Below are 12,632 nucleotides of genomic sequence, written 5' to 3'. Positions count from 1 at the left end.
CCTGTGTTTGTAGATAGTACATGGCTGTCATGTTGTCAGTCAGGACTAGGACAACCGTGTGAATGCGGTGAGGTAGGAATACTTTCAAGGCTAGGTGAACAACTTGAAGCTCAAAAAAGCGGACATAGATACCCCAGTGTTTGGTGTTCAATATACTCTGTACTGTGAGATCCTTCAGATGTGCACCCCATCCTGTGAGTGATGCGCCCGTGGTGACAATCAGGTGAGGAACAGGGTCGAGAAATGGCTGCCCTTTGAAGGTTGTTGGTATTCCACCATTGCAGAGAGTGATGAGTTTGGCGGTCTATCAACACTAGATCCTCTAAGTGACCCTGTGACTACTGTCAAGCTAAACACACCTGTAACGGGCGCATGTGTAATTGGGCATGGGGTACACTATGGCAATGCAGGAGGCCATCAACCCTAAGAGGCGTATGACTGGCCTCATTGTGAGTTAATGATTTACCTGAAATTGAGTTTACAGTGTATGGAAATTCCGAACTCTAGCAGAATTGGGATAGGCTAATCCTATTTGGGTGTTTCAAATAGCCCCTATATACAGCTGAGTCTGCAGAGGATGCAGGTGAGATTTGGCAACATTCATAGTGAATCCTAAACAGAGGAGTCAGGTCCATTGTAATCGGAGTGTGTTGTTGACACTGCTGATGAGTGCTGGAAGTACGTGGACTTTTCTTTCTGTGTAGATGAGCTGATTCCACAGCTAGACACTTGGTGAATACCCAGGTGCAGTAGTTACCCTGACAGGAAGGACTTTGGACTGATAATTATTGCCGCCCACTACAAACCTCAGGTAGCTGTGATGAGCTGGGTGGATTGGAAAGTGAAAATAGGCATCCTTTAGGTCTAGAGTAGCCATAAAGTCACCCTGTTGAAGAAGTGGAATCACATCTTGCTAGTTGACCACGTGGAAGTGCTCTGATGAGATGTATTGGTTTAGTGGTAGGGGATTTAGGCCTGGCCGCAAAGAGCAGCCTTTTTGGGGATAAGGAAGCACTGAGAGCATGCTCCTGAACCCGGATGTTGAGAAGGGACGTGTTCTATAGCTCCTTTTGGAAGAAAAGCTTGAACCTCTTGTTTGAGCAATGCTTGATGTTTCAGTGATAAAGTGTGAGGTGGAATGTTGGGAGATGTGGTAGGGAGCTCCAGACAATAGCCATGTTGGATAATGGCTAGCATCCACTGGTATGATGTAATCGACCCCCAACAGGTGTTATATGAGAGGGCGCAGGAGAGGGAAGTCATTGCAAGGTCGAGGGTGCTGCTCTATGTGGGGAGGCATCCTTACCCCCTACCTTTAGCATGGTTGTCTCTATAGGAGCTGAGATAGTAGCCCTTTGGGGAGGTGCTTTGGCCTTGCTGCCTTTGATAGGAGGTGGAGCCATCTGAGGAGGTTGTTGTTGAGCACCCACGATAACCAGGATGACGAAAAGTGCCCCAAGAAGCAGGTGTCTGAAGGCCATTGCTTTTATTGTCTGTGTCTTTTTTGATTTTCTCTAATGTGGCGTGTACTTGAGGCCCAAAGAGGTGTTCCTTATCAAAGGGTGTATTTAGTACATTTTGTTGTACTTATGGATAAAAAAAAAAATAGAGATTCAAAGCAATGCATGGCGCCTAAGTAGTATGCTGGTGTTAATACCCCAAGCTGTGGTGTCAGCAGCATCTGGTGCACATCATATTGAAGTGTTAGAGATTAATTTGCCCTCTGCCACCTGTTCCTGGCCAATTTGTTTGTGCTCATCTGGGAGATATTGGAGGAGAGCCTCCATGTCATCCCAGTGGGCACGGTCAAAGGGCACCAGAGGGCCCTGGGAGCTGGCAATGTGCCTATGATTGGCTGTTTGAGCCGCAACTCTCTTACCCACAGCATCAACCTGCTTACTCTCCTTATCAGGAGGCAGTGTATTGTTGACGCAGCCTGCCCCCGTTGTAAGCAAATAAACGTTGATGTTCAACACATGTTGTGGTCCTGCCCCTCCTTACTCATCTACTGGAGCATTATCATGACATGTTTGTCAACATGCACGTCGCGTTCGCTCCCACACAAATGGGAAACTTGCGTCTTAGGCCTATTTCCTAGAGGCAAGGACTGCAAGGCTACCACCAGATTCCTAGACCTCAGGCTTTTAACAGCCAAACAGTTTATTACATGGAGATGGAAAGCTGCTGAGGCACCATCTGCGTTAGCCTGGAAACACTCCTTTCTGACAGGGGCGGAGGCTGAAGGGGTGGCACTGAGGCGGGAAGATACACTAGGCCTACGTAAATATCCCCTACACCCATTAGGCTGAATTTATGCCCGCAGTAAAGATATTGACCCAATGACAGGCTTTGAAATCGGTTACAATCCCTATTGTCATCACTTTAGTGTCAAGAACACCTCTCTGTTCGACTTCCATTCACTCAAATCTGTTAAAAACCTTGAGTTTCAATCTGTTACAACACATTCAACTTTCCATACAATCAGAGCCTCCGGTCTCAACACTGAATTAAAAAAAAGAAAGATAGAGGGTTGCATGATAATTCCAAGCACTTGCCAATAAATCTTTAAGGTGAACTGAGGAAATTAATGTAAAAATGTTGAATAACTGCTTACTTCCGGTTTTAGAGTTTTAGGGTATGTAGTCAGAAAGTCGATAAATAGAAAAACACAAACGGAAACATTATTTTTAACACTTTTTGTAGTATAGATAATTTGACAATGAGCATTATGCAACAGACACATGTTAAAAATTGCAGATTTTATCCACACGACCTTGTTTCTAAATAGGTAAAAAAAAAAAAAAACATTGCTGGGTCTTGCAACTTATTCCATTAAGTCAACACATAATCTCATGTTTTAAAGTCCTATAAATAAATATGTACAATGCATATAAACTTACATCATCTCCTTATTCCTGCGGGGGCCTTCAAAGGGCCTGAAAGGAAGGCTGCCAGTGGCAGCATGGTAAAACGTCACCCCAATGCTCCAAAGATCTACAGTTGCTCCGTACTTTTTCTGATGGTCTTTGCGTAGTACAGCTCGCTCATACATATCAGGATGCTTTCAAGGAAAATAAAGATGAAAAAGCAAACAGAAACAAACATGGTTACTACATGCTACTTTATTCACGTGATCAAATACCAGTCATCCGTTCACATAAAGCAACATGTCTATTTGTTATTGGATGAAAGGGATAATCTGCATAACCTTTTGCACATTTATTGCAGTCAATATGTTGATTAGCAAAGAGAGGGGCAGATCTGCTGAAAGGGAGAAAGCAATTGTGCATGTATTTACAATTACTCGAAAAGATGAACAAGTTAATTACCTTTGGTAATGGTCTTTCTGGTGGGTACTCTAACCGCGTATTCCTTAACAATACAAATACCCCCAGGTGCCAGACTGTATCCAGAGATTTTTCTCAGCAATTCTATCTCACAGCAATAGGTGGCATTTTGGGGCTAGGTGTAGAGTCTGGTACACCCAGAAATTGACACTAAAGCCACATATATTCACCACACCTGCGCACCATCATTTTTTTTCTGGTTTCTGTCTGTGCCATCTGACACGGAGCTCGCAACAGATCAGATTTTGAAAGTGTCCAAGTCTCTAAACTGGGACAAATTTAAGATGGAAAAAAAGAGTCCACTCCACGGAACTGGGAGGGTCGGTAAGGAATCTGTGGTTAGACAATGTATACACCAGAAAGTGTTACCGAAGGTGAGTAACTTCTTCTGAAAGATACTGCTAACCGAAGAGTCTTCACTTTGTAGACACATACCAAAGGGGTTCCCTTCCTAGGAGGTAGGCCTGTGGAATGGCTCATGACTAAAAGTACTGCAAGACCGAGCAGGCAAAATGTCCCTCCCGCTGGACATAATCATCCAGGCAGAAGTGCTTTGTGAACGTGTAAACTGACACCCACGTGGCAGCCCGACAGATGTCCTGAATAGGCACTCTGTGTGCCAATACAGTGATGGCAGCCCTTTTAGGAAATGCATCACAACAGTTGATTTAAACAATGATGGCGGATCAGTAGCCAAAGCAAGTCCTTGCTGTGCTCGAGAAAGAACCAAGAGTTACACATCAAACTGAGCTTCTAATGGTTTTATATGCTGAGGAGCAAACCGAGAGACAAACTACTCCCAACGTTCACTATAGATGGTTTTGGTGGATGGGCACCTGGTTGCTAAGATAACATCTACTATTTTGGGAGGGAGTGGGAAAGCTGTTAACCGATGCCACTCAATCTCAAAGCATGGAGGTGCAAATTACACAGGCCTGGGTACCTTGCTGCTGTGTCAAAGGATCCTCTCGAACCGGCAACTGCTTTGGAGGACAGATGCACATGGAGTAAATTATGTGTACCATACTATTGTATTCCATGTACCACACTATTGTGGCCCAGTTCAGAGCCACCAGAATTATTCTGGCTCGGTCATTCCTGATCTTTCGAACTTTGGCAGGAGAGGTAGAGGCATAAATGCGTACAGGAGGCAGGAGCTCCATTTGATGGGAAAGGCATAGCCGAGACAGAACTGCGGGGGTACTACAATGTGCAAAAGCTTGGACAATGTGGATTCTCAGAAGCAGCAAAAAGATAGAGCAAAGGTTCTCGTCATTGCTGGAAGACGGCCTGCGTCACCTCCGGATGTAGACTTCACTCAATATCATCTGGGCAACGCCGACTGAGCTAATTCGCCGAGGTGTTTAAAGATTCCACCAGGCGGTGTAAGATCAGGGTGGATAACCTGGCAAATTAGGCAGTTCCAGAGGGGCAGGGCTTCTTGACACAGGACCCAGGACTCCAATCCACCCTCCTTGTTGAAATACCTCACGGAAGTGGTGTTGTCTGTGAGGGCTCTTTATCCGTTCCCACCGATGGACAAGAGGAAGGCTTCAATGTCAAGCAAATCAACACAACTCCAAAACAACAATGTGGAGGCAGATCTCCGCCAGAGACCAGAGCCTTCTGATCTCCACCTCTCCCAAATGACCTCCCCAACCCAGCAACAATGCATCTGTCACATCAATTATATCTGGGTGGGATAGGGAGAGGAACCTAACACTGGTCCGACTGCATGTCTGTAGCCACCACTGCAAATAATTTGCAGTCTCCTCTAACACCTGGATGGAATCTGCAAGGTTCCCTTGGTGCTGAACCCACAGACTTCAGATCCAACTGCACGACCCGCATGTGACATCTGGCATGATCCACTAGCAGGATTTAGGAGGCCGAGAAGTCTCAGAGCTGCCCTGAGATACAGGTCAAGTGCTAAAACTTTGGGATCAAAGCCCAAATGTCCTGGACTCACTGAGGAGAAGGGAAGGCTTGGAACTACACCTTATCAAGAATGACTCAGATAAAGTAAGCCTCTGCGTAGGAACCAAATAGGACTTTGTCACATTGATGTAATACTCCAAAGAGGGGAACAGGTTTGCCGTTATCTGGAGATGGTTCATGGTTGGTTGAAGAGAGCCCACCTTAGCAACCAGTCATCAAGGTATGGGAAAACTGGTTTTATCAACCTCTGAAGATGTACAGTGACCACCACCATCACTATTGTTAACCCTCAAGGGGCACTGGTGAGGCCAAACGGGAGCATGGAGAACTGATAATGCTTGTGGTTCACCTGAAACTGCAGGTAACATCTGTGCAATTGCAAGCCAGGAATGTGGAAATAGATGTCCTGCAAACCAAACACCATGATCCAGTTGTCTGGATCCAGGGGAGAGAAAAACTCGTCCAGAATGACCATCCTTCAGGGGACAAAGGTCTAACATAAGATTAAGTCCTCTATCCTCATTTGACACCAAGAAATAGCAGGAACAGCAACCAGTCGCTGTTTCTGATTCAGGTACCCCTTGGATTGCTTCTGTGTCCAAGAAGAACTGGACTTCCCAATGTAAGATGGACAAGTCATCCTCCAGAAGTCATTGTGGTATGAGTGGCATGTTTGGAGGAGTGGACAGGAACAGTATGGTGTAACTATCAAGGACTATCTGAAGAACACGTATGTCTGATGTAATGCTTGCCAACCCGTGGTGAAGTAATGCATCCTGCCTCCAACAGGGTGATAATGTGACACCGAGGGCAAACTAAAGAAGTTCTGAAGAGGCAGCAGGCAGGAAGAGGTTAGGTAATGCATTGTGGCTAGGGATTTGAACACCGTCTGTCAGATCCCCAAAATCTACCTCTAATAGAGAGAGAGAGGTGTGCTGTTGCGGAAGTGAGCTTTGGCACTGCTTCTGCAGGATACCCTTTCCACAGACTCAAGATGGGCAGTATTGTTAGAGATACTGGTGCACAGGTGCTGAAAAGGCCAAGGGAATCCGCGGCTGCTTTGCTTTCTTTGAGCACTCCAGGTCCAAGTACGCTGTGACCATGAAGAGACGCGAGCCAACAAATGGCATGTCCATCGGTGATAGCAGGACATCATCATGTGTGATGAAGAAGCAAAATGCTGGTACAGACTTCCCTGCACAAGCCATCTGTTGTGTCCAGCCCTGACTTGATGACGTACTTCACAACATCTTGTATTATCTGTGTACTGAACTCATCATGGACCAAGGGCAAGATCTCACTCAGCATATCCCACAAGGTGTGCGAGTAAAATCCTAAAAGGCAACTAGAGTTTACCAATCTGAGGGCTAAACTGACAGAAGAGAACATCCTTTTCCAAAACATCTTCTGAGTTTGTTTTCTTTGTTCAGATGTGGAAATGGGAAGGAACTGGGGTTCAACGTGCTTGTGAAGGTTTGCACCACAAGACTCTAAGGTGCAGGGATGCTGGAGGAAGAAAGAGGAGTTCCCCAGAGCAGGTGTTTCATAGCAAATTTTCTACTGACATGCAGACGAGATCCAGATTTTTTCCAAATGCCCATTAAGGTATCTGTTATGGAGTCAGAGAATGGAAGGAGGGGTTGTGACAAGGTCTGTCCAGGCTACTGGACCTCCGTAAGAACAATGGTTTGCACCTGTACCAAGGGCAGCTGGAGGTTGAGGACTTCCACAGCCCTCCTAATAGCCATGGCAAAAAATGTGGACTCCTCTCTGAATTGGCCAGGTGGGAAATTTTGGCCTGTGTCAGAGGAGGTGTATGAGTCTACTGCCACCCTCCCCCCCATTAATTGCCATGTGGTTCTATATCTGAAAAGGGGCAGTATCAGGGAGCGTTCACAAGGAGAGTAATCTGTGGTTAGAAGTATCAATCAGAAGAGCTTACTTTAGTTTACTACGAGATAGTAAACAGAAGACAAAAATGTGTTATTGGCGTTCAATTCCTACAGATTTCTCTGTTACTCATGCAATCTGTGGCAACTCCATACTAAATTAACCAAACACAATAATCTTACATAGCCTTGAAGAGATAATAGAGCTTGTTCAAGGAGAGTTTCTCATTACTCTGGAAAAAGAGAATACCCAAAAAATGGAAATCAATAGATAGATGTGAAAGGATGGAGAATTTAGGGCCTGATTATGATTTTGGCGGTCTGACTGCCGGACCGCCAATATGGCGGTCGGGAGGACACCACCAAGTTATTATGACACCTCCGCCAGACTGGCAGTAGTATCTGTAGCAGTGTCACTGTGGTAGCATGCCTGAAGCACATGCCGCCACAGTGCATCGCCAGATGCACCTCCGGCACACTGTTGCTATGCACAATGTTCTGCATGGCAAAAGTGTGCAACGACAGTTCAGGCATAGAGGGGCACAACATGTGTCGCCAGCCACACTGCCCAATGGGCAATATCATCTGGGGCCCTGTTTGAGGCCTCTTCCCTGCCTTTCCGCTGAGCTGTTCATGGTGGGGTTCCTGCCATTAAAAAAATCAGCATAAAGGCACGTCGTGATCAGCACAACGGTGGCAGCATCAGCAGCGCGGTCACTGAGCATGGCTTTCCTCGTCGCCTCCGCCGGATCGAACATCCTGGTATTTGCTACAGTCTTGTGGTGATCCGATCACCATCCCCTCATAATCTGGTAGTCTGACCGCCGAGGATGCAGTGGTCGGACCACCAACGCAGGTATGGCAGCCCCAGGACCGGGTACTCGTAATCAGGGCCTTAGTCTCTTCACCCCTCCAAAAGTATATATTGGCCGTTAATATTATCCAGCTACATATCAGTCTATGCTAAATGCTAAGTGAAAAACAGGACAAACTGCTTATGCCCTGCTGCTCTTTGGTGTCTAGAGGGTCCCTGCCAAGAGTGATGAGAATATCTGGCACCACAGGAGACTGGTTCACCTCAACACAGAAAAAAAGGATTGTGGAACAAGCCACCCAAAGCCTTTGGATACTGTAAGCCAGGAATTTGCTTAGGCTTACCCTCTTCCTTACCGCATTTGTTTTCATGAATGCATTCCAATGTTGGGACCGTGGAGGAACTTCAGAGATCTTCTGTATGAAGTATAATTCCCCTTATTCTCAGGATAGGGTATCCTTTGGTTTCCAAGATTTAGGAAGTCCTTTCTAGAGATTCTGAAATTATCTTATAGATCCCATGAGCCACTGAAACAGTGGGAGATCCCTATGCATAAGTGGACCAAGCAGCACTAAATGTGTAGCGAGATGCTGACATGAGGTATGATTGACCCGCTTGGAGAAGCCAGATGAACACCATGGCAGCCAGAGCATTAAGAGGAACCAGCAATCCTACCTAAAAGCGGTCTACTTCTAACAACAAGTGATCTGTCACAGGGTGTAAATGGTTGTACAATCCAATGTTTTACATCTGTGTGAGACTGCTGAAGTTCTATCTATACGGAGGAAATTGCGCTAAAGGATGTGCGGCTTGGTTCTCATGACAAGGGAACACAGGACCCATTGTCTGGGCATACCCATGCCAGTGGGCCAGTGGTTAGACATATTTTAAGCAGTTTTCCATCATCTTTTGTGTGGGTCATGTACGGCCTTAAGTGGTGTGGGTGTGCCCAGAAATAGGTATCATGCTTATTGTGTCACTGGAACCAGGCTGTACTTGGCTGAAGAGCCCATAACTAGGATGAAATTAGTCCTGAGTTGCTTGTGTTCCGGTTCTGGGAGGACATGGTCTGGCAGTCTGGGCTGGACTATTCTCAAAAGGAGCAGGGACAAGCCTGAATATAGCTTGGTCCAAACTGAGGTGGTTATGGTGAGCAAAAGAACGATGGGTTGGAGAGATACCCCAAGCTATTGCAAGAAGCCTCCCATCACCATTTGTGTGTTTCATAATCCACACAGAATTAGCAGAGGTTAGCCATTGTAGTAACAAAACTCGTATGCCCTCTCAGGACAAGCCCTATTGCTCCCCTTAAGATAAGGAGCTTCCCAGTCTTCTTTAGAAATGCCTGGGACACAGACTGAAGGAGACACTGGCTTGAGTGCAGCAACTAAGAAAGCTGCATGGCAAAGTGGTTTCTATTCACCCACGCATCCGGTGATCGCTGTTGATCTGGGTCCATGGATGATAGTGACGGAATAGCCTGTTTCAGCCCTCTTCTCACTGGAGTGGAATGTGTTCATTGCCAAGGAGCGGGATTTGTAGCCTGGGCTCCTTGCTTTCACAGGGGCTACTTAACCTATATGGGGGCCTTCAAGGGATGGGCTTAGTTTTTCTCCTGAGGTGTCTAATCGAGAACTGTGAGGCTGATGAAGAGGGGGTGCTAGCTGGAGTCTTCAGATGCCTTGAAAGAATTAAAAGCTTTAGATTACTGTACAAGAGCATGGAGTGTTATATTTTACCAAACTACGCATCATGGCCACAACTGTTTTGCACAGTTTAAGAATCGAATCCTATGGGGATAAAACTGGCTCTCGCCAACAAATAACAGGTCCATATTCTAGGATATAAGTCTGAGTAGGAAAATCTCAGCTAGGATTTCCGATAGATGGAGAAACCAGTGCTCATTAAGCAGGTAGTGTTGTATGCATGGTCCCTGCACTGGATATGAGCAGACTGTGGTCAATGCCTTCTTTCTGAGGTTGAGCATGCATTTACCCACCTTCATGGACAGATTTAAGAAACTAGGAAGCATAGTCAAGTAAAGTCAACATGATCACAGTGATAGCAGACTATCTGAGCATGAGAACAATGTCATAGTCTATTTTCATTCTCTAAATCAAAACACTCGACCCACCGTTCCAAATGGGAGAATAATGTCTTTCCCTTCAGGAAGGCTGACATCAAAGCTACAAGTATAATTCATAGTGATTTAAGACAAGCAAATAGTTGCTTCAAGACGTTTTCTGAAGATTTCCTGTGCTCAAACGAAGGATCTCCCCTGAGAGAGAACTTGAGGTTATAAAGGGAGCAACAGTTTAGATCAAGTCCTGGCTGATGGAGCAGCAACATTGTCTATGTATGGACTCGCCAAGCTTCCTGCAGAGAACCAGAATTAAAGTAACTCTCAAGTCCAAAGGTCTTTCAAGAAAACACAGAACTGTAATCCTGTGGAAGGTGAAAGATTGAAAATCTCATTATCCAAATCATCAGCTCTCTAGAGAATAAAAGCAAGGTAAAGGATTCAAACAGAAAGGGGAAGACCAGCCTCAATGATATGAGAATAAGTAGGGCTAATGTAGTCACCTTTTGATACACTTTGCAATCTCAGGAAAGACAACTGCCAAAAAGGCACCTGAATAGACTCCTGCTGATTTAGAAAAAGTAGAAAATTGAAAACCCTACCTTACGAAAAAAAGGGTGACATCATTAGAGCATGTCTAAAGATATTGAGGGAAATCCAAAATATGTCTGAAAAAACTGTTTGGAAAATATGAGCTTTCAGTGGGGACAGAAGTATTCGGGTAGCCTTGCTCGTTGGGGTGAAAAAAGAAGAGGAACATTCTGCCGCAATGCAGCTTTTGAAATCCTTAAAGGCGCAGAGTCAATTTTAGTTAATGTGACATACCATGTCTATGCTTAAGCTCTGTGTTTTTACTATGTTATTTTAAAAACTGACAAATGTACACAACCAAATGTATTCTGGTATCCAACACAAAGGTGATGTTGATCACTTGTTTGAGATTATCAAATAATATCCTATTACGGAGAACACATATTGATTTACAGTTTGCTTAGTGGACACTGCATATTTAATGTCAAGACACCTCCCACGCTACTCAGCTTAACACAGAAGATCACTATTATAAGCTTAGAAGAAAGTTGCAATTGTTAAAATAACTATACAAGTCAGGATTTATTTTTGGGGTAAATTACAATAGGCTGTAGCATGAAAGTAAAGCAAGGTCCTCAATGGGATCACAAATGAGGAATACTGAGTCCCTTTTAAAGTAAACGAGGATAAGGGGTTTTAAGAACAGCCAGAGAAGATGACGGAAAATGCAAAAAGGCTAATTTCCTTTCCTAAGATAGATGGGGCATGTAACCATTTCTTCACAATACAGAACATTTTATATTTTATCATGGTGTCAATCTGAAGCAACTGAACCACTTGTACAGTCAGCATGTGTTCCCATAGTTTAGCAACTAAAATGGCTGTTGGGTTTTGCATTTTTTGGAGACATGTAGATGATGCTTTTGGCAAGCTTCACACCATCATGAACTTAAGTTTAATAAGAGTGCCATGATTTACTGTGTTAGTAGCTATGAGAATGAAGGTATTTAACATTGGTGGGAGAGAGGAGGAGATGAGGGACAATTAGATGGCTTTATTTGGATCAAGAATAGACATATTACATATTATAAAGGTATTACGACTCAGATGTTAATGTGTTGAAGGCAAACTGTTATACTTTAGAATGTGTTTGATAAATTAGAAATGACTAAGGTAAAAGGAGGTGTTGATGGCATACAAATACAAGTGTGACCAAAAGGGTGTGAAGGGCTGATGTAAATGAAGAGAATGGGGACAACAAGGATCCACCAAAATCCTCTTCATGGGGCAGAAGGCAGTTTCAGACAGTTGCTCTGCATGGATTCCCCTTTGAGAGCAGTTAAATAGTCAAGATGCATGCCACCATATGGCAAGGGCTGTTAGGTTAAAACCTGTAGGTAGGTGCTCTAAAAGATTGCAGTTATTCACCATAGGAATAGCACACCTTCCTTCAAGACACCTAGGAAGTCAACCTACAGGTGAAAAGGAATTACCCTCATTACTCAATTATCAACTGTTGGACAGGTCTCGTTAGAGTGTAATTCAGTAAGCATATCAAGTACAGACAAACAAAACAGCACATAAAACAATGTACCAAATATTCTTCTGTGCCATAGAGAGAAACAAATTGTTCATCATCTTCCAGTTCCCGGGCAGCCCCAAAATCTGTCAGCTTGTAGACAGACTGGCCATCTTCACCAATCACACGCATGATGTTGCCCGGCTTGATGTCTCTATGAACTATACCATTCTCTCGAAGATGATTCATCCCTGCCACTGAAGTGGGAAGAAAACACATTTTTAGTGGCATGCTATCTAAAGGACAAGTAGAGCATTACATTTAGAAGCACTGGTTCAAGATGGTTACAACAGGTCATGTGTTAAAACAGTGAGAGGTTTTACAGTCTTAGTGTCATGCAAATAAGATCAGCTCAGCAGAAAATACAAAGATATGTATATCCATCACAAAGAAAATAAGGAAAACATTACTTATTTGTAACCATCAGTTTACGCCTTGTTTCTGTTGTAGCTAC

General features: G+C 44.4%; 1 protein-coding gene across 1 annotated transcript in view; it reads right to left on the bottom strand.

Annotated features, from left to right (window-relative positions):
* Positions 1–12,632, bottom strand: part of TBK1 (TANK binding kinase 1) — a 394,952-nt gene that overhangs the window by 281,137 nt on the left and 101,183 nt on the right. The window contains exons 5-6 of the mRNA XM_069229127.1: positions 12,194–12,375; positions 2,901–3,061 (exon numbers count right to left, since the gene is read on the bottom strand). Coding sequence (XP_069085228.1) covers positions 2,901–3,061; positions 12,194–12,375 — 343 coding nt within the window. The remainder of the gene's footprint in view (positions 1–2,900; positions 3,062–12,193; positions 12,376–12,632) is intronic.

This window comes from Pleurodeles waltl, chromosome 4_1 (genome assembly GCF_031143425.1).
Source record: "Pleurodeles waltl isolate 20211129_DDA chromosome 4_1, aPleWal1.hap1.20221129, whole genome shotgun sequence".
Classification (NCBI taxonomy): Eukaryota; Metazoa; Chordata; class Amphibia; order Caudata; family Salamandridae; genus Pleurodeles; species Pleurodeles waltl.
Note: the sequence above shows the minus strand (reverse complement) of the source record. Positions and strands in the feature narration are given on the sequence as shown.